The sequence below is a fragment of the Rhinolophus ferrumequinum genome, chromosome 6 (assembly GCF_004115265.2).
Source record: "Rhinolophus ferrumequinum isolate MPI-CBG mRhiFer1 chromosome 6, mRhiFer1_v1.p, whole genome shotgun sequence".
NCBI classification, from domain to species: domain Eukaryota; kingdom Metazoa; phylum Chordata; class Mammalia; order Chiroptera; family Rhinolophidae; genus Rhinolophus; species Rhinolophus ferrumequinum.
This window is the reverse complement of record NC_046289.1, coordinates 38,663,431-38,684,365: the sequence shown is the minus strand read 5'-3', so window position 1 is coordinate 38,684,365 and position 20,935 is coordinate 38,663,431. Positions and strand designations below refer to the sequence as shown.

At 40.1% G+C, this 20,935-nt stretch overlaps 1 protein-coding gene across 2 annotated transcripts in view; it reads left to right on the top strand.

Moving 5' to 3' along the window:
* The first annotated feature begins 1,781 nt into the window (after positions 1–1,781).
* CGRRF1 (cell growth regulator with ring finger domain 1) overlaps positions 1,782–20,935 on the top strand; it is a 32,182-nt gene continuing 13,028 nt past the window's right edge. The window contains exons 1-2 of one of the 2 annotated variants that reach the window (XM_033109584.1): positions 1,782–1,825; positions 17,854–17,993. In XM_033109584.1, coding sequence (XP_032965475.1) covers positions 1,812–1,825; positions 17,854–17,993 — 154 coding nt within the window. In that variant the 5' untranslated portion in view covers positions 1,782–1,811. Of the gene's footprint in view, positions 1,826–2,597; positions 2,822–17,853; positions 17,994–20,935 lie in introns of those variants that run through there. The other variant, XM_033109583.1, reaches the window with a different exon arrangement.

The following is a 20,935-nucleotide window of genomic DNA, read 5'->3' as shown; positions in this document are numbered from 1 at the left end:
CCGTATCCAAATACAAACACATTGGGAGTTAGAGTTTCAACATGTAAATTTTGGGGTACACAATCAGTCCATAACACTCCCCTTCTTCAATCATACCCATAGCTTCTCATTGCTCTTAGGATAAAGTTGAGTAGTTAAAATGGCAAGACTCCTATATGGTCTGGGACTCACCTCTCTCCATTTTCATCTCATAGCATGCTCTTCTTCACTCTCCATGTTTTAGTAACACTGGCCCTTCCTTTTCTCAGGTATGCTATGATTTCTCCCAGCTCGGAGCCTCTGCACGTGCTGTAGCTTCTGTCCTAAATGCTCTTTCTCCCCGCATGTCCCTTTGCATGGTAAACCTCTCTCCATCAGCTCTCGGATCATCATCCATTCTTCAGGAAATCCTTCCCTGGTCTTCCTTATATTTCTCCATTCCCCCATTGTATGCTCCATGTACCTCTTTTAATAGCATTTATCATAATTTTGATTTTATATTTTGCCCAAGATTCTTTGGCTTTTCCATTAGATGACAAACTCCAGGAGAACAGAGGTATGTCATTTCTGGCTTATTAATGTATCCCTAATGCCTTCTACAGTGTCTGGAACATATCTGACACTCAAGAAACAGTTTCTGAATAAGTAAAAGGTGAGTGGGAGTCAGGTCATGTAGAGGTGGGTATGCCAAATAAGGAACTTGGGACTTCATGTCAAGCGTATATATCAAGGCAATCAAGGATTTTCAGTGGTGGAGTGAAATAAGATATGTGTTTAAAAGAATCTATGTTGGAAGTAAAGTGACAGGTTTCAATGGTGGTAGCAGATATCAAAGTGGGAAATAAGGGCTAGAATTAAATTTGTGGTAGTTCCTGTTCTTTTTCCGAGTTCTTCAGTGTAAATCAGGGTGGGTCTCAGTTTTCCCCACCGCTGGTTTGGGATTTGGCTTTCATGGTCTGGTTAGTGAATTATCTTTGTTCATCTGTGTTCCATCTTCCAATATGTTGCTGCTATTATTTTACTTCCTGTTCTTGTCTTTATTGATTTATTTTTAAAATCACTTTACTGTAGTTTTAGTGGAGTTTTGGAACAGAGCAAAATTATAGGCATGTTTAATATACTACTTGGAACTCCTACATTTTTGTTTTCATTATGAAAATTCTTTATTGTAAGAAAATTGCCTTTCATATTGGCCAAGATTTTTGTTAAGGGATGCTATCAAATGATGTCAAAACTGAGGATGAAAGAATGGGAGTGTAAATTGGTACATTTCTGGAGAGCAGTGTTTCTCCAAAGGCTTAAAATGTACATACTTTTTGTATGGAAAGTTCCACCTTTAGGTATTTATCCCAAAGAAACGATTTAGTTTAAGAATGTTCATTGCAGTGTTATTTACAATAAAAAATTGTCCGACAACTGAGGGCTGATTAAATAAACGATATACTTTCACAAATCATTTGTGCAGCCACTAAAAATTATGTTGGTTCATGCTTCTCACACAGCACACTACTCCAAAGAATTCGCAAGACATGGTTATTTGCCAAGGGATATGTGAAGCCATAGAACAAAATTAGCTCATCTTCCTCCAGCACTAATTTTATTGGTGGTTTGGGAGTGTGGAGGGACCACTAGTTATCCATCCCGAGGTCCTTTGTCCCTCTCGCCCATTAGTAGCAGGGATGTTGCTGCTCAGAATAAAAGACTACATTTCCCCATCTCGGTGGTAGCTAGGTGTCGCTTTAGGACTAATCGCAAACCAATGAGATGTCAGTGGAAGTCTGGAAGTGTGAGACATCCAGGGATGCAAACTTGATGGAGCTGACCGAGCGGGAATGAAGAGAAAGGGGTGAGCATTTCGCGTTCTTGTACTTAAGTTTCTGCTCGGTTTAAAAGAAAACAGTATATATAAAGACACAAACATACACATGATACATGTTTTAAATTATTAACGTGAAAATTAACACCAAAAAATTCAAATATCAATTTAATTTGAGGGGTGTAGGGGGAGGAGAAAAAAGGAGATAGTAAAGACATTTGATTTATTTCTGTGAGCACATCCATACGCTAATTCTCTTCTATCATTAAATCCAACCTGAAAAGTCCGACTAGGCTCGTATAAACTGCCTTGTGAGACTCCTTTTGGTGTTTCGTACAGTGCCTAATTGTAAGTTTCCTAGATAAAACAAGAGCAGGTATGGCCTTATTTCACTTTATAGAATCCAAGAGGCCGCCCTTCCTTCTCCTCCCAAATTTGCCTCCGATCTGATATGCAGGATTTCAGGATTTAGGCTCTGTGACGTGGATTTCGGACTGTGAATCTTCCCTCTGGCATCAGAAAACCTTACCTGAGTCTTGGACGCAGTTGACCCCAATATCTACTTAGAATTTACCGCATGAAAGCGGGAACCGCTAGGACAGACGGACGGAGAAGACGCTCGCTGACTACCAATCCCCTGAGTCGAGGCGGTGCAAGCCCGGGCCCCGCCCCTCCGTGAAGCCAATAGCTCGGGACGGGAGCAGGAGGGGCGGGGCGAGCCCTGCTGGCGACGTCGTGATTGGCACGCCGGCTCCTGCATCGCGGGAGGCTGCCCCGACGTCCAGTTTACAATAACACCAGGCGAGTGCGGATCTATGAAGTTTGGCCACTGCGGGGCACCGTAGTGGCTTTTACCCCGGCTCAGGGGCTGGACTGGGATGGGCGGCTGGAGCCCAGCTGGGCTGCAGTGTCGGAGACCCTGATGGCTGCGGTGTTTCTAGTGACCCTCTATGAGTACTCGCCGCTGTTCTACATCGCGGTGGTCTTTACCTGCTTCATCGTGACCACCGGCCTGGTGTTGGGATGGTAAGTGCCTCAGGGCGAGGGGCAAGGGACTGAGGCGCGGACAGCCGGGGAGTGGGGTCGCAGTGAGGAGCAGGGGCATCGGAGCTGCAGGCTGGAGCGCCTGGGAATGGCGGGGAGCCGGAGCCGAGGGCTTCAACTGGCTGCGCGAGGAAAACTAGGTAGACACCGCACCTGCATCAGTGCCGCGTATTACCGCCCTGTCGCAGTCCCTGTGGGCATACGGAGGGGGTGTCGGATTGAAGTATTTTACCCAGCTTTGTTTCTGGGTAATAAAGCATCCAGTAAGGGCCTGCTCTGGGTGTTGGAATAGAGTGCTTGTCCAACGGGCTTCTTCTGACCCGGATTGAGGCCTACTGTGTGCTCAGAGTGCCCCGTCACCTGCGGGACGGTGCAGGGACATGGACAGTACAGAAGGTTGATTGTTGTACTTCTGAACTCAGTACTTGGCTTCAGCTCTTTCAGCATAATTTGTAACTGAACTCCATTGCGTCATGTTTAGAGAAGCCTTATAAATACAACTAGTTAAAAACTGTCTTACCTTGTCCACCCATGGAGGAGACATGAGCTAGATTTTGAAAGCTAAATGGAGTAAAGTGTGTATAGTAGGTATTTCAGAGAATACAATAGAAGGTATAGATTTTGAAAGATAAACGGAGTAAAGTGTGTATAGAAGGTATTTCAGAGAATACAATATGAGCAGAAGGGCCGAGGAGACATGTTAGTGAATAGAGCAAGCTGCGTAAACTGAGTTTAAAAATACTCTTTGACCACATATATGTGGTGATTACTTTAAAGAAAGGCCATAAGGCCTTGTTATTTTCTTTAAATATAAGCCAACTCTAGGAACTAAGTTTTAACATTTTTACACTACTCGTCACACTGTAAGCAGTAGAACAGAGAACTGCTTGTTTGTAGGTGGGGGAAAGATAAAGACCAATTTTACACAATTTGTTATGCTTGACACATCAGGTTTTATTGCTCTTGTTATTCAGGAAAGTTTGTGATTGGAATTAGGAAGCTGTTGTCCAAGTGAGAAAAGCAGTCTTAACACAGGTTAGATAACTGTAATGTTAGTGTTATTCTCTTAAAGAAATGTTATTTTTCTCCACTAAGGAAAATAATAGGTCACTAGTTGATAATTGCATTATATCCTTAAATTTTAATTTTCAATAGGCCAACTAATTAGATAGCTTAGATACCTATCTTTGGTAGTGGGAAGAGGAAAATGAGTGAAGGCTGTATTGATAATGACGGGAGCATCTCTGTGTGTGAAAGGTGGTCAGGAACCTCATGTTTCTAGTGGGGAAGCGACAGACATGGGTATCAAACAGACCTATGTTCAAATCCGGGCTCAGCCCGGTTTAAGACTTGGTTTGAAAACTTAATGATTGCCTAACCGTTCCATTTAGGTATGGCTTTTACAAGAGTGGAAGCCTACGTAATTACAGAACTTTTGGAAGTCTGGGCTAAGCACTGTTGAGGGCAGAAGACCGTGTCAGTCAGTGCCAGCTTCTTCCATCCTGATTTGGGTCTGATCAGTCGTCTTGAGCCTAACTCAACTATTCGCTCTGTCTGGGTTAGCTTTGCCCATGTAAATAAACTTTTTACTAGTGTTTGTTTGCTAACCTAAGCCGAGGTCACAGATTCATTGAGTAGAAACAGTGAAAGTCATCTAGCTCTCATGGATCTCATGAAAGCAACTTTCTAATTGTAACCCAGGCAGAAAGTAATTCCGTTAATCCACTATGCTCTTCCCTCGTGTAATTTTGTTTTAACCTCCCAAAATATAATCCCTATTGGTCATCTGTCTTTGCTCTCATGGTTCTTACCTAAGTACTGTTCCAAGTTTCTCTCCCATTGCTCTTGCCACTGTTTTCCTTGTCTAGCTGTACTGTGTGGGAGTGGAGAAAGAACAGGAACATCTGATTATTGGGGTCCCAATAGCAATAGCAAAGAATCATGCCACTGGCAGTATGGTATTTCTGTGTAATTGTGTGGTGGTTTCTGCTTTGTGAATCTGGGGCAGAGGCTCCAAACCACATTTCTATGCTAGCTGGCTGCCCATGAGGCTTTGCCAATAGGGGAGGGATAGTGGAAAACTAGAGGAGGACAAAAGAACTTGCTGCTTCCTGTTTGATTCTTTTTATCTGTCTGAATACAGCGAGAGTGCCTCACTCTGGCATTAATAGTTGGTCCGAGTTTATGGTTTTCCACTCTCTTAGAACCAGCTTCATTGCACCCCTTCAAAGACATTAATACCCTTTCCTCAGATCTTAGTCCCAGCTCTGACGGGGATCCTTCCTTCAAATTTCTAAGTTGTAGTGACTCTCTTTCCTTGTCCTAGTAGTGATAGTTGCTTCCTAGTGTTACTACTTTTTTGATACTCAGTGTCCCCCTTTTGCCTTCTCAGTTCTTTAACATCTGATTAACATTTTTTATATTAAATTATCTCTATTAAAATAATTGGTGTGGTTTTGGTCTCCTGACTGGAATGACAAGGATAGGAGAAAGAAATTGTTACTAAGAATGAAATCCGGGGGCGATGGTTGGGGACTCTCAAAGATAGAATTTGGGGATTGGTTTGGTCGTTTCTTCAGCTCCTTGCAAATGGGAAATATGATGCTAGCAATCCGTGGCATGCATTGGCATCACAGTTAATCAAATCACTACCTTTGGTTGATTGTGATAAAATGATTTCTGAAGCAAGTGCCTTAAGGGACCAAGTGGCGAAAGCACTTGACCATTATGTAGTAATGATGGCTATAGGAAGTAAGGGATGGTGGCATGGTTGCTTCTGAGATCACTGGAGCACTTACAGAAAGAAAATGACAAGCTCAAGTCTTTTAACTCTCAGATCAAGTCTTAGAGAATCAGAGAGTTTCCATGGTTCTGAAGCACTTTATTTCATGTAGCCACAGAGCTGAAAATTGATCAGAGCTTTAATTGTGCTGGTACTAGAATTACACAGCCTCGATGTCTCATTTAGTACATTGATTGGAAAGAAGTGGAGCCCTGAGACTCCACTTGGGAACGTCTAAATAGACTTGGACAAAGCTGACAATCTCGAAACCCGTCACTCTGAGCCTCCCTTTTTGGTGGGAGCAGCCTGCTTTCCATGCCTGAGAACACTAGCCTTCCCTTGCTTAAAAATTTTGTAATAACCTCACCCAGGGCAGTTGCTTTGCAAGGGTGTCTACACTTAAGGTGTACCTCTATTAGTGACAAAAATCTGACCTGGTTGGAAATAGCCTCTAAAACAATTGCAAAATTTTGCAAATTGTATCATTACAAATTTAGGGAACATGTGTTAAGAATGGATTGTAAGTAGGGTAGGCCAAGGAGGATAGAATATAGTACTAGATCGGATCAAATTTATTGATCTGGGTCTATTCTCAAGAAATTCGGAATCTAAAGTGTTAAACTCATACTTGGTTGACTGAAACTTGGACTCAGAGGTGGCCTACATTTAGTAAGATTGAGATGCTAGAACTTTCCTCACATAATGAGGAAGGAATCTAGAGGCTTAGGAAGATAGGAATATTGGACTGGATTTATTATGTGCAACTTCCATACCCATCCCCCTAGCATCTTTCAAGAGGGCACAGAAGACACTCTTTCCATGAAGGCACTGAGAAATATTACTGAGAGGAGATTGATATCCTTGAAAATCTCTGGTGCCTGTCTTCTATAGGCTATTTATGATGGTGGGAGATGCTACCATTAGGGTAGAGTTCCCGACGTGAAGTCCAGTGGCAACACATAATTACAGGAGTCACTGTGGGTATATGTTCCATAATGTGCAGTGGAGGGCAAAAGAGAATGTTTTGGCCTGCAGGGATCTTTGGTGATGGCTAATGGATTACAATGTACCTAGTAATAAAATGGATGGGTGGCCTACCGAATGCAACGTGAACTGCATATAAGGAAAACTTCCAAGTCTAGAGCCAGAAACATGACAAGAGTCACAACAGTGGAGAGTTGTGACCTTTCACCCAGTTTCCAGATCTAAACCAATCCATAGACAGGGAACCTCTGATTGAAGGGGAGGTCAGGTCCCCTGGGGAAGGACCCTATATTCTGTAGTATTGCCACAAGGACAGACTGTAAATCATCCTCCAAATCTTTCTCAAAGGCTATTTTCTCAGCTGCAAACATGCTCTTCTACTGTGCTTTGTGATACTGAGGGTGGGACTTTGCAAACCACATATGTCTTGTGCTAGTTCACACTATATCAGGCCAGTAGGAATTGCTAGATTGAGACTGGAAGGCTGGAGGAAGAAGAAGGAACTTCCTCTTAACAGTTTGCTTCCTTTTCCTGGTCTATGTTTCTGCAACATTGACCTACACCCTGGCAGTTGGCCCAAGTTACAGCAGTTTTAGTTTATAATTTTTCCTCATATCTAGAACCAGCCTTATGACACTCCTTCAGAGGTACTAGCACCAGCTGAGCAGCACTCCTACCTAAAAGATCTGGGTCCTAGCCCTGGGGGATCCCTTCTCCAAGTTTCTAACTTGTAACAATCCCCACTCTTCCCTTTGTTTCCCCAGTCCTAGGAGTGATAACTACTTCTTGCTAGGATACTTTAATGTCCCTTTCTTGCTTCTTTAGTCCTCCAGTAGTTGGTTAACAGTTCTTTATTTTAAATTCTTGATGTTTAAATAACTGATAGGGTGTTTGTCTCCTGCCAACCCTGCCTGATACACTGACCTTGACTATTTCTTGTCTCCCTTGTCGAATGCAGTAGGTTTGTATGTGACAAGGTTGGTGATGAGATACCGATACCTTCATAGGAAAAGAATATGCCTTTAGTTTGTATTTGCTTAGGGTACAAAATATATGATGCATTGGCAAGAATTATCTTGGAATATTTTAAAAGAAAACACAAAACTGTTTGAAATGGCATTTCAAAGCCTTAAGATGACTTCTAACCTTTCTTTTTATAATTAAAGGCACAGAATTTTAGAGATTGGGTCATTTTCTCAACAGTCATATCTTTAGCACAGCAGTTCCCTCAGAGGCAACCCTCCTCCTCTACCATGGTATATAAATGCTAATCCAGTCTCAGTATCCAACTAGCCAAGTGAGACCATTTTCAGGAGATTGCACAGGAGAGGAGGCTCCACAAACTGCCTCTATGTTTTCTGATCGGTTTTAGAACTCAAGGCCGAAGGGGAGAGAAAAATTGTTTATGGCTGAGCTTGAAACATTAGCCTTAAAGTAACCTTTATTCATGAGGGACTCCATAATACTCCAGGGACAAGGAAAGGAGGTCAGTCCTACTGTTTTTGCTACTGACAAGATGCTTAGGAGGTGTGTGCAAGGTAACATATTGTATAGGCAATATGAAAAAATGTGGGCAGAATTGGAAGTCCACAGGTTATTGCTGTGCTGGAAATTTAAGCATTATGAACAAATGTAAAAAGCAGTTTATAAATGGGAAAAAAACAGAAGTATAGAAAAATCCAGGAGGATTAAGTATAAAATTATAACAGTAAAGAAAAGAGAATGGGAAATTCTCTTTATGGAAAAAAAGGAGGACTAAGTTTATATAAAAGAGAAAGTAATGAATTTTAAGAAATATTTATTTAGTTGGTATTCCATTACTAATGGTTTCCAAAATGACTGAGTGGAAAAAGATAAAGATGGAATTTGATTGAAAACAAAAATTGGTTTACTTTCTATTTTACCATTCTTTCTAATGTCATATCGGCCATGATCTGATACACAGGGCATCAATATCTTTATTCAAATTTTTGATTAAAATTGAAAAGGCTAGGAGAGATCCAAGATGGCGGAGTAGATAAACGCTGTACTTGCCTCCTCCCATGAACACACTAAAAATGCAGCTAAATTATAGAACAAGCAACCTGGAGAGCTATCTGAAGTCTAACTGAACAGAAGTTTTATACTAAGGATATAAAAAAGAAGCCATGTGAAGACTGGTAGGAGGGGTGGAGATGCAGAACACACCAGTGTCAAACCTCCACGTGGCAGTTGAGAATTGGGAGGGTTATCTCAGCCTCGGAGATATCCACCAGAGGAGCAAGGGACCCCGCCCCCCCACTGGGCTCCCCAGCCCAGAGTACTGGCTCAGGGAAAGGAGCCCCCACAACCAACATCTACCTGTGAAAAACAGTGGGACAGAAAGCTGTGGGAAACCCAGACATCCTGTTAAGGAGCCCACACACAGACTCATTCACCCACCGACACTCACGCTGGGCTCTGGTGGAAGGACAGTGACTCGGGGCATCGGAGACATACAGGGAGAGACTGAATTGTGTGGCTTTGGAGCAATGACTGGAGGAACAGTTGTCATTTTCCCTGTGTGGGGTTCTCCCATTCAGCCAGCAGGCAGGCAGTGTTGAGCCCTCCCTCCACACTCATGGCCAAATCTGAACCTGAATTGGTCTGGTGAGCTCCACTCGCTCTACCTTGGTAACTCCCTGGGATCCCACCCTACCCAACTCATCCAACATTGGAGGCACTTTCTTGGTGAGCAGCCATACCTGCCCGCATTGCACTCTTTCTTGGACAACTATCGGGGGTCTTTGGGCCCCAGGTGGGAGGTGACTCATCTCGGTGTTCTCTGAGACTTTTGCTGAGGAGCTCCAGGCTCAGCACTGGCACCAAACCAGAATCTACATTAACCTGGTGAACACAGCTCGTCCCACCCTTGTGATTCCCTGTGACCCTGCCTCACCCAGCTCGTATACTGCATGAGGCTTTATCAGCAGCTGAACCTTAAGGGAGCCAGCAGGTGGCAGCAGACCTCGGGGTGTCCTGGCTTTTTCAGAGCTACTATAGACACTGTTATGGTGGCAGCCATCCTTGGTTTGCAGTGTGGTCTCTCCAACACACTTCCAGGTTCAGCAGAGGCAGCGACCAACCATGGTTCACTTTATAGCTCCTACCAGGTTGTCCCTTGCTGGTCCCAGGCAATGGGTGGCCTGGGTCTGCACTGAAGACCCTCCCAAGAAGCCCCAGAACCAACATACATGGAAGTCAGCTTCGGACCATAGCAGAGCACCGCCCAATTAGCCACACAAGCGGCACTCACAAAGGGCAGCCTCAACAGACACCAGAGCCTGATGGGGCGAATCCAGCTCAGTGAGGTAAGCCCCCCGGGTAGCAGCCCGTAACCTACTGATGTGGCCAGAGCCCACAGCCAGTCAGCCTGAGGGCCAGTCCCACCCAGTAACGTGCCAATAGCTATTAAGTCTCAACTATAATAGGAGGGCACACACAACCCACATAAGGGACACTCCTGGAGCACCTGGCCCAGGTTACCAGGGATACTGTGCCACTGGGCCGCACAGGACATGTACTACATAAGGTCACCCGACCAAGAATGGGAGGTGTACCGGATCTACCTAATACATAGAAACAAACACAGAGAGGCAGGCAAAATGAGGAAACAAAGAAATATATCCCAAATGAAAGAACAGGAGAAAACTCCAGAAAAAGAACTAAACAGAATGGAGGCAAACAATCTACCAGGTACAGAGTTCAAAACAATAGTTATAAGGATGCTCAATGACTTTAGTGAGAACTTCAACAAAGACAGAGCAAGTGTAAAAAAGGACATAGAAACCATTAAAAAGAAACAGTCAGAAGTGAAGAATACAATAATTGAAATGGCAAGGGATTGAGAACCTATTGAAGAAATAATCACTGAAAACTTTCCTAACCTCGTGAAGGAAGTAGACATACAAGTCCAGGAAGTGCAGAAAGTCCCAAACAAGATGAACTCAAACAGGTCACACCAAGACACATTATAATTAAAATGGCAAAGGTTAAATTCAAAGAGAGAATCCTAAAAGCAACAAGACGAAGGCAACTAGTAACTTATAAGGGAGCCCCTGTAAGATTTCTCAACAGAAACTTTGCAGGCCAGAAGAGATTGTCATGAAATATACAAAGTGATGAAAAGTAAGAACCTACAACCAAGATTACTCCACCCAACAAGGCTATCTTTTAAAATTGAAGGACAAATAAAAAGCTTCTCAGACAAGAAAAAGCTAAAGGAGTTCATCACCACCAAAACAGTATTACAAGGAGTGTTAGAGGGACTTCCAAGAAACCTACTTCAGATTAGAAGACACACAGAGACTGAAAGTAAAGGATGGAAAAAGTTTTTCGTTATTTTTAAGGAGGGTGCAGCTCCCATGTTGGGATCGAACTGGTAACCTTGGTGTTATTAGCACCATGCTCTAACCAACTGAGCTAACCAGCCACCCTGGAAAAAGTTATTTGATGAACATGGAAACAAACAAACAAACAAAAAAAGCTGGAGTAGCAATACTTATACCAGACAAAATAGACTTTAAAATAAAAGCTATAACAAGAGACACAGAAAGACCCTGTAAACCCAATCCTGGGTTTCATCCGAAGAAACCCAGAACACTACTTTGAGCGGACATGTGTATCTGTATGTTCATTGCAGCATTGTTTACAATGGCCAAGAGGTGGAGGCAACCTGGGTGTTTGTCAATGGATGAATGGATAAAGAGGAGTTGGTACATCTATACAATGGAATATTGCTCAGCCCTGGCAGGGAATGGGTTCTTGCCATCTGTGGCAATATGGATAGATCTGGAGGGTATTGTGCTGCATGGAGTATGTCAGACAGAGAAAGACAGATGCAATGTGGTTTTGCTTACGTGTGCAATCTAAAGAACAAAATAAACAGGATGGAAGCAAACTCATAGACGCAGAGAACATTTTGATGGTTTCTGGGTGGGGGGGTTTGGGGGTTGGGGACTAAGAAGTATAAATTGGTTGTTGCAGAGTAGTCATGGGGATGTGAGGTATAGCATAAGGAATACAGTCAATAATGTGTAATGACTGTGGTGTTGGATGAGTGCTAGATTTATCAGGGTGATAGATGAGAGGCAAGTTGGGGGGCATGGTGAAAAAGGTGAAGGGATTAAGAAGTACAAATTGGTAGTTACAAAAGTAGTCGTGGGGATGTAAAGTAAAGCATAGGGAATATATGAGTAGTAAATAATATGGTAATTACGTATAGTGCTGAGTGGGTAGTAGACTAGTCAGGGGGATCACTTCTTAAGTTATATAAATGTCTAACCACTATGCTGTATACCTGAAATTAATATAAAATAATATTGAATGTCAGCTGTAATTGAAAGATTGAAAAAGGTGGGGAAAGGTGAAGGGGAATAAGTCATGGGGATATAATATGCAGCAAAGGGAATATAGTCGATAATATTGTGATAGCATAGTATGGTGTCAGATGGTTGCTGGACTTATGGCGATCACTTCTTTAGGTGTATAAATGTTGAATAACTATGGTGTATCCCTGAAACTAATATAATATTGTGTGTTAGCTATATTTTTTATAAAAATGTTTTTAAAAATGTGGAAAAGGCCAGATGTAAGGATGGTGGCCAGAAATATGTCACTGGGTCTATTTACCAGTATTTTACAGAATCATTTCCTAGCACCTATTATGGATTGCTATTTAACCAGTCTCCAAATTTTGACCTCATTCCAAAGCAATTCTGCACATTTGCTTTTGAGTAATACATTAAAGATAGAAATATTGGCCCGCATCAGTCTGTGAAAGTTGTGGATTTTTGTGCAAAATAAGCAAGTTCATGCTGGAATGTGAAAAGGTTTAGGATTATACTAAGCTGAAAGCTCAACATGAGTCATCAATGTGTCAGCTGCCCAAAAAACAATGTGCGTGATCTTAGAGTCCATTAAGCATAATGTTTAGGACAAGAGGTGTGATCAGACTACGATGCCACTCTATTACACAGTGAATTCTGCCCTCTGCCCCTCTTTTCCCCTCCAAGACATGAGGATGTCAGGGGGACAGGGCTGGCAAGGTCAAATGTGGACTTTGACAAGGGCTGACTGCCCTGGCCATGCTTGGCTCACTCCTCTGAGAGGATGGGAATACAGAATGTCTGAGATTATAATTCAGAATGGAGCAGTGTTGGAACATAATTCAGATAAGGCCGTAATAAAAAGCCAAGGAGCAAAAAGCATTAACCTTAAAAGAAGAGGTTAATAACTTTGTGTTAAAATTAAGAGCTTTGTTCATCAAAAGATACCATTATGAACTTGAAAAGGCAAGATGTAGAAGGGCTCAAGATAAATCCAACAAAGGGCTCATATTCAGAGCATATAAAGAATTTCTATGAATAAGAAAAAGACCTGTAGAAAAACAAGGAAAGGCCTTGACAAGGGCATTCACAAAAGAAGATATTCAGTAGCAATAAACATAAGAAAATGTGCTCAACCTTATTAGTCAGCAGGGAAATAGAAATTAAAACCGTAATGCAGTGCCACCACACCTAACAGGATGACCAATAATGTTTTGGCAAGGATACGGAACAAGGGGAGAATTCATTCATTGCTGATGGGAGTGTAAATTGATACTACCACATAGAACAGTTGTTCGCATTATCCACTCAAGTTGAAGAAGCACAGACTTAGGGCTGAGATATTCCATTCCCAGTGTATACCTAACAAATCCATGTCTGTGCACTGAGAGCCTTGTATGAAAATGTTCACGTATGCAGTGTTCATAGTGGCCAAAATGTGAAGACAACTTAAATGTCCGTGAAGAGTAGAATGAGTAAGCAAATTATGGCATATTTATGCAATAGAATACAGGTACAAAAAATGCACTGAATATAGCTACATGGACGAATCTTTAAGCATGTTGTAAAGTAGGAAGTAAAAGTATCTACAGCATACTTCCATTTATATAAAAATTCAAAAACAGCATAGTAAATTATGGTAATTGAAGTCAAGGTAGTGGAGAAGAAAGGGGTATTGCATGGGAGGTGACACAAGGAGAGTTTCTGAGGACATTTTCTGGTTCTTAACCTGAATAACAATTACTTTGTAATCACTATCCTTTGTGTACTTTTCTATATGTATTTTATCCTTCATAGTAAAAAGGTTGTATTTTTTTAAAAAGGTTACCTTCACAGATAAAAAGCCCAAGATCCAGCATGATTCATAATACCAATTTGAAAAGATGTATATATGTCAAATCAAGGACCTTAAGATAGTAGAAAATGTAGACCCATGATTAAGGATGAAGCAGAGAAATAAAAAGATCTGGAGCGGTGTATTTCTTTTAATAATAACTGTGTTTTGTCCACTCTTGTGATGCTGAGCCAAGCAGCCTTGGATACCTGTGCTTAAAGTGAAGCAACATTTTCCATCTGAAATTACTTGTTTCATTTCGAGATGTATACAAAGCCAGAGACCAGATATGGTATAACTTCCTGCAACATTGATTTTTATGTATAGATTTGGAGAACTATTTTTTTATATTAAAACCATGATATACCATGGAGAATATAAAGCACACTATAAAGGAATTTTCATGCTCACCGTGTGCAGCTTCCAGTTATTTCCCCAAAGCCCTGCCTTTTGCAGTTTCTGGCTCTTTACATCTCTAAAGATTCTTTAATTGAAATTTCTAGGTACAGCATGGTAAAGTACCTGAAATACAGTGCTTGAACTTACAGTAGACGCGAACACTATGAGATCTGAATGCTAGCTTTTACTGCTAGTAGTGTGGCTGTAAGGAGCCAGGTAGTGGAGGTAAAGAAAAAAAAAAAACGGTGGGGAGAATGGGGAGGGGAATGATGAGGAAAGGGCCAGGGAATATAATGAGTATGTATAGAGTGGTTTTCTTCTTGTGCTTTTTTCACTCCAAGGAATGAAGGAAAGAAGGGGCAGGTGTTATCTTACGGTTGTCATAGGAAGGTGCTATCTGGTGTCCTACCACTCCACCTACCCGACTGAACCTCTAAAAGGCACTGGGGCAGGGCTGAGCTATGGAGACAGAACCTGTGGGGTAATTGAATCTGAGGCTGGAAGAGGGGAAGCTACTGGATTTGTTTTTACTCTAGCCCTTCTGCGAACTCCTGTCTACTTCATCATCATCACTATCATGGCTTGTCCTTACATAGTGCCACGCCCTCTTACTAACATTTGCAGGTGGGGGAATAGTTACAGAGGTTGAGTCATTGCTTAAGGACACGTAGCTATTACGTGGTTTGTTCCTGCTTTAGGAGTAAAGCAGTTTTTCAAGTATGATGTTAGCTGTACATTTTTCTTTTTCTGTCCTTTATTAGGTTGAGTAAGTTCCTTTACATTCCTAGTGTTCTGATGGTTTTTATCCGGAATAGACATTGGATTGTAGCTAGTGCTTTTACTGCATGTATTGAGATGATCGTATGTTTTTTTTTTAAGTCTGTTAATATGGTGAATTATATTAAAATTTTAATGTTATGTTAAGCCAACCTTGCATTCCTGAGTTCGACCTCACTAGGTCATGATGTATGAATCTCTATATATTGTTGGATTTAATTTCCTAAACTTTGTTAAGAATTTTTGCATCTGTGTTCCTGAGTGATATTTGTCTGTAGTTTTCTTGTATTGTCTGCCCCTCCTCTGCAGTCTTCTGTTATACATTAGACTGCTTGGAGTTGTCCCTCAGCTCACTGGTGTTTTGTTTTGTTTTGTTCAGCCTTTTTTCCTGTCTGTGTTTCATATTGGATATTTTCTGTTGCTAGGTCTTCAAATTTACTAATCTTTTGTTCTGTAATGTCTGATTTGCTGTTAATCCTAGTCATTGTATTTTTCATCTCAAACATTGTATTTTTTATCTACAGAAATGGATTTGAGTCTTTTTTTATATCTTCCATGTCTCTGTATAATATGCTCAATCTTTACTTACCTTCTTGAAAAAGTATAGTTATAACAATTGTTTTGATGTCCTTATCTACTAATTCTAGTACCTATATCATTTCTGGGGTCTATTTCCATTGATTAGTTTCTCTCCTCTTTGTGGGTCATATTTCCCTGATTCTTTGCATGCCTGTTTTTTTGTTGTTGTTGTTGTTTTTTTTTTTTTTTTTTAATTGAACCCTAAACATTGTGAATTTTACCTTATCTGGTGCTGGATGTTTTTATAGTCATGTAAATATTCTTGAGCTTTGTTTTGGGATGCAGTTAACTTACTTGGAAACACTTAACACTTGATCTGCTAGAGGCTTCCTTTTCAGCTTTTTTAGGCAGGACAAGAACAGCCTTATCCAACTGTTCTATAAAATTAAATTCATCTAGAGTGAAATTTTATTCCATTTGTTAATTTTATTGGCATTCTCTTGGCATAAATTTATTCATGTGCTTTGAAATTTTAGTTTGCAACCTAAATTTTAGTGGAGGCTCCCCCGACCCCCACTTTGTCCTCATCCTTTCTGTTTAACCATTTTACAATTGCCTCTGCCCAGATTTGTAGAACACCCCCCGACCCGCCATAAAGGACCATGTCTTATAATGACAGTTCTGTCCCATAGTGATATTGGCCTAACCCAACTCCTAGATTCCAGTTGTGAACCTGGCTCTGGCCCTTGTCTTGAGTAACAACCTATAAGTCCCTCTTACTCTGTGAAGGCTTAGTTGCCACTGCCTGCTGCCAGACTCAGAACCCATCAAACCATGGCATCAACCTTACTCACTACTTTGTAGTTTTTCCTTTTTGAGATCCATAAAGTTTTGTCTTTGAACCCAGCTATGTCTCTTTTTCCAGCATTTTATTATTAAAATTTTCAAACTTACAGAAAACTTGAAAGAATTACACAGAAGACACACGTATGCTCATCATTTAGTTTCTAAATGAACATTTTGCTATAATGTCTTTATTACATATCTATCCTGATCCATCCATCCCTCTCTCCACCCTTCAGTCCATCTTATTTCTTGATCACTTCAAAGTAACTTGTATTCTTCACCCAGAAGTACTAAAGCATTGCATATTATTAGCTAGAGTACAGTATTTGTTTTTGTTTATAATTCTTTTTTCTTTTGAAGTAATATTTACATGCAATGCAATGTACAGATCTTAAGCGTTATCAAACGCATCATGTATACAACTCAAACCTATATCAAGATACAGTCTATTACCAGAGAAAGTTTCCTATGCCCTTTCCAGTCAGTCCATCCTCCTACACCCCCAGAAGCAACCTCGTTCTGTTTTTTTATTTGTACCATAGATTACTTTTGCCTGCTCTAGAATTTCATGTTACGGAATCATATAGCATGTACTCTTTCATGTTAGGCTTGTTTTGCACAGCATGTTATTTTTGAGATTTATCTGTGTGGTCGTAGAAACAATTTATTCCTTTTCATTGCTGAGTACTTCTATTCCTTTGTTTTAACACACCACAGTTTGTGTACTCATTTCAGCAGGGTCTTTTTTGATTTCTCTTTTTATTTTTTATCTATCACTACTAAGTGTTTGAAGAGAAGAGAGTACATCAAAGTATGAACCTAACTGCCAGCTTAACCTAAGTCCACTGGTATAACTAATGTGTTTTCATTTAAAGTTATTTTATTTAAATTGAGTAAATTTAGCCGCTTTCTAATTTAAAAAGAATTGAACTTCATCCCTTTCATTTTCCGTCTAAGTCTGTTCAGTATGCATCATCACACTTTTACATGAAATTTAAAAGGAGATAATATGTTATATGAATGAAAGGCTCTCTGCAGTGTTTACCAGCGTTGGCTAGTCCTTCGTTCCTGATACCCTGCTCCCTTCTCTTCTATGAACATTCTTGTCTAGTCTAGTGATTTGGTGTTTAAAAGTGTTATAAATAATATCAAATAGTCTGTATATGAAATATGTATTTGTTTTCCATATCATTAAAAATTTAATAATTCTATTAATATCATGTTTTTGCTGTTACATTAGGTACAATTTATAATCACTATACTCCTTTGTTAACAATAGTATTAACAATAGAGCTCTTTGTTTTCAAGAGTATATCGATTCAGCCAGCTGAACAATATATTGCAATTCTATGAAACCTCTACTCTCTCTTAATTCTAGATTAATTCTACAATAGAATGTAAACTGAGGAACTTTATCTCTTTTTCTGATACTTATGTCAAAAAGAATATCGAATAAAGCATAACATACTCTACGTATAACATAAAGTTTCATTTGTTAAAATTATGTATTATTTTTACCTTTCTTCAGGTTTGGTTGGGATGTTCCAGTAATTCTGAGAAATTCAGAAGAGACCCAGTTCCATACAAGAGTTTTCAAAAAGCAAATGAGACAAGTCAAGAATCCTTTTGGCTTAGAGATCACTAATCCATCTTCAGCTTCAATTACAAGTTGGTAGCCATTTTCCAAAGATTTTTCCCTCTTTCCATGCCCCTTTTTTAGCCCTTTAATTTTGTTTCTTTATTGCTTTCTCTTCATTAGACTTGACAAACATGTATTGAGCACCTGTTTTGTTCCAGGAGCTGTATTACATACTACAGATACAAAGACTAATAATTCACAAACCTTGCTCTAAAGGAATTTATCAACTAGTAAACTGAGGCATTTGTCTGAGAAAAATAAAGTATCACACGTGTTCATAAGTCTGTTAGGACACTGTACCATTTCACTGGTCTTCAGTGCAGTGAGAAATGTAAGAATGGTGTAGTATAAGCACAGTTAACATCAAGTTGCTAACCTTCTGAAGAACAGCTGTCTTTTAATCTGAAATTATAATATTTTGGTATAAATTATTTTGGTATAAAATGTTATTTTGGTAGATGGTAATCGTAGATGATAGTTGTTTGTTTATATCCTTAACTTGGGGGAAAATATTGCCTGCAAGACTATTTAGGAACCAGTGGAATGAAAGAGAAGGGAAGGTGCTGGGGACAGATAAGAGAGGAGTGAGAGAGACTCAGATTCTTTGTTTGGATCCTCCATCGAGAGGTCCTTTTACTGAGATGTAGAATAAGGGAGGAACAATAGGTTTTGGAAGAAAGGTAATGAATTCAATTGTGAACTTCTGGACTATGAAATGCCTTTGTGACAGTAAGGTAGAGATACGGACTAGGCAGTTCTAGATACAGTTTTGTAGCTCTACAAAGATTTCTGGGCTGAGACCCTATCATCTTTTACACTTGCCCACATTTCCAGTATCTAAAAAACAAACAACCCCAAACTTTCTCACCGTTTCATCTTATTCTAGCTATTGTCCTATTTTTCTTCTCCCCTTCAAGCCAGGCTTCTTAAAAGCAGTTTGCATTTGCCTTCTCCTCGTAGCCTGCTTCTCTTTTACTCCTTACAGCAATGTAATCTGATTTTCACCTGTACCCCTTTATTGAAATGGCTTTCTCCAAGGTCAATAATTTCCACTTCTGCCCCCGCCTCCGACCCCCAGCAGTCTTAAAATCCGGTGGATACTTTTCAGGCCTGAGTTAGGGCTCTCTCTGCAATGTTTACCAGCGTTAGCTAGTCCTTCCTTGCTGACACCCTGCTCCCTTGTCTTCTATGAACATTCTTGTCTAGTCATCTTCCTGCCTGTAATTTTCAGAACTGCTTGTCAGAAATTAGTGTACTTAGTCGATAGGCATTATCAACCTTAAGTAAACCTTGATTTACAATGAAAAGGTATAAAATGTCTTATTCTTCTTCCTTAGCTGTAAATGATATATCTATCGATAGATTTATAGATATAGTATAACCCTTATGAATTGAAGGGAACTAAGGACTATTTTTTTCCCCCTCTAATTGTAGACAAATGGTTCATTCTGACACTTTTCACTTGGGAAAACCAAATTTCAAGATATGACAGAGAAAACTAACTTATTTAGAAAACATGCCTGAATAAAATGTGCAGAATAGTGAGGGTTTGGTGATCTCTGACCTTTGTGGCCATGCACTGGGACCTGTTATAATGTCACATGTGGCTCTTAAGCAGGACTACCCGTAAAAAAAAACCAACTACCATTACAAAGTGGTGCTTCCTGCAGCACAGCTCCACAAGCCTGGAAACACTGAAAAAATAACTGATACATTGTGAGCAAATAAACACAGGACACTTATGAGCTAGAAAGTGTCAGAAAATCCATCAGTCTGCCTTTAAGACAGAAAGTCTCAAATAGAGGCTGCCCTGTAAATGTTAGAAGCAAATGAAAAGATATCCACTAAGTAGAATACTGCTCTGCCCAACACACTAGGTGCTAACCAACAGTAAGGTATAATAGCTTTATTGAAGTACATGAAAAAAATTTTCAAAGTATGGGCTTAAATAGCGTGTTTTTTGAAATATTTTAATTTTTATAATAGCAATACATATCATTCATTATCTGTCTTCTATGGGGAAATAAGGAGAAGGATTTTGGTGGGAATTGTACTCAGCAGAATAAAATTCATTTGTTAAAATTGTGGAACAGTGGTTGTCATTAAAGATGCCTAACCAGGATATTGAAATAATATTCTAAGCAATAATTGTGACATTTTAAAAGGTTATTTCATTTGATGTGTAGATAGTTTAAAAGTCCAGGTCTTTTTTTTTACCACTGTATATAAGATGCCTGACACACAGAGGAGGAAGGAGGAACATCTGGAGACCTAGTATACTTGAAAATAAACCAGAGAATCAGTTTTAATCTTACTCATTTAGTTCTCTTTATTAGGTTTTTTGGGGGCAGGGTTTGTTGTTGTTGTTGTTATGTAACGATACTATATTTGGATTTATGATGTTTCCATCTTCCCAGCGTAGAGGCCTTAATGAAATTGAAAGTAGTATTAATTTGGATCAGGAATTCTGCGGTCCTGTTTTGTAAACAGTTTCTTTGTATTTTGAGCTTTTCTCCCTGAGAGACATAAAGCAAAAGGGTTCAGCAAAAGGATACACATAGCATTTTTGGAGGATTTGTGAACCTCTGATCCTTACAACCTAAAATTTTCATTTCCCAGTATTCTCGTTTTATTATCCTCATGGGTGGTCTCCTTGTATATTAATTCTTCTCTCACAGGTCTTCTTCTGCAAGAAGGTTTGTGGCTTTCCTCCTGCATGTTTCTCCTTTTTTAATGACTCAGCTCATTTGACTATCATCCCTATTTTTTTGCACGACTGTCTCTTACATTGTCTCTTACCCTTTATTTGGCTGTTACAGCTAGGCAGGAAGGGCAGGTGGAAAGAGATCACACCCATGCTGCTTCACTTCATGTGGATTCTGAATTGTCTGGTTTATGTCTATATCCTGATTCTGTTAATGTTATTGATCTAAACTGACATTGGGTGTGCACTGAATTTTAGAAGACTAAG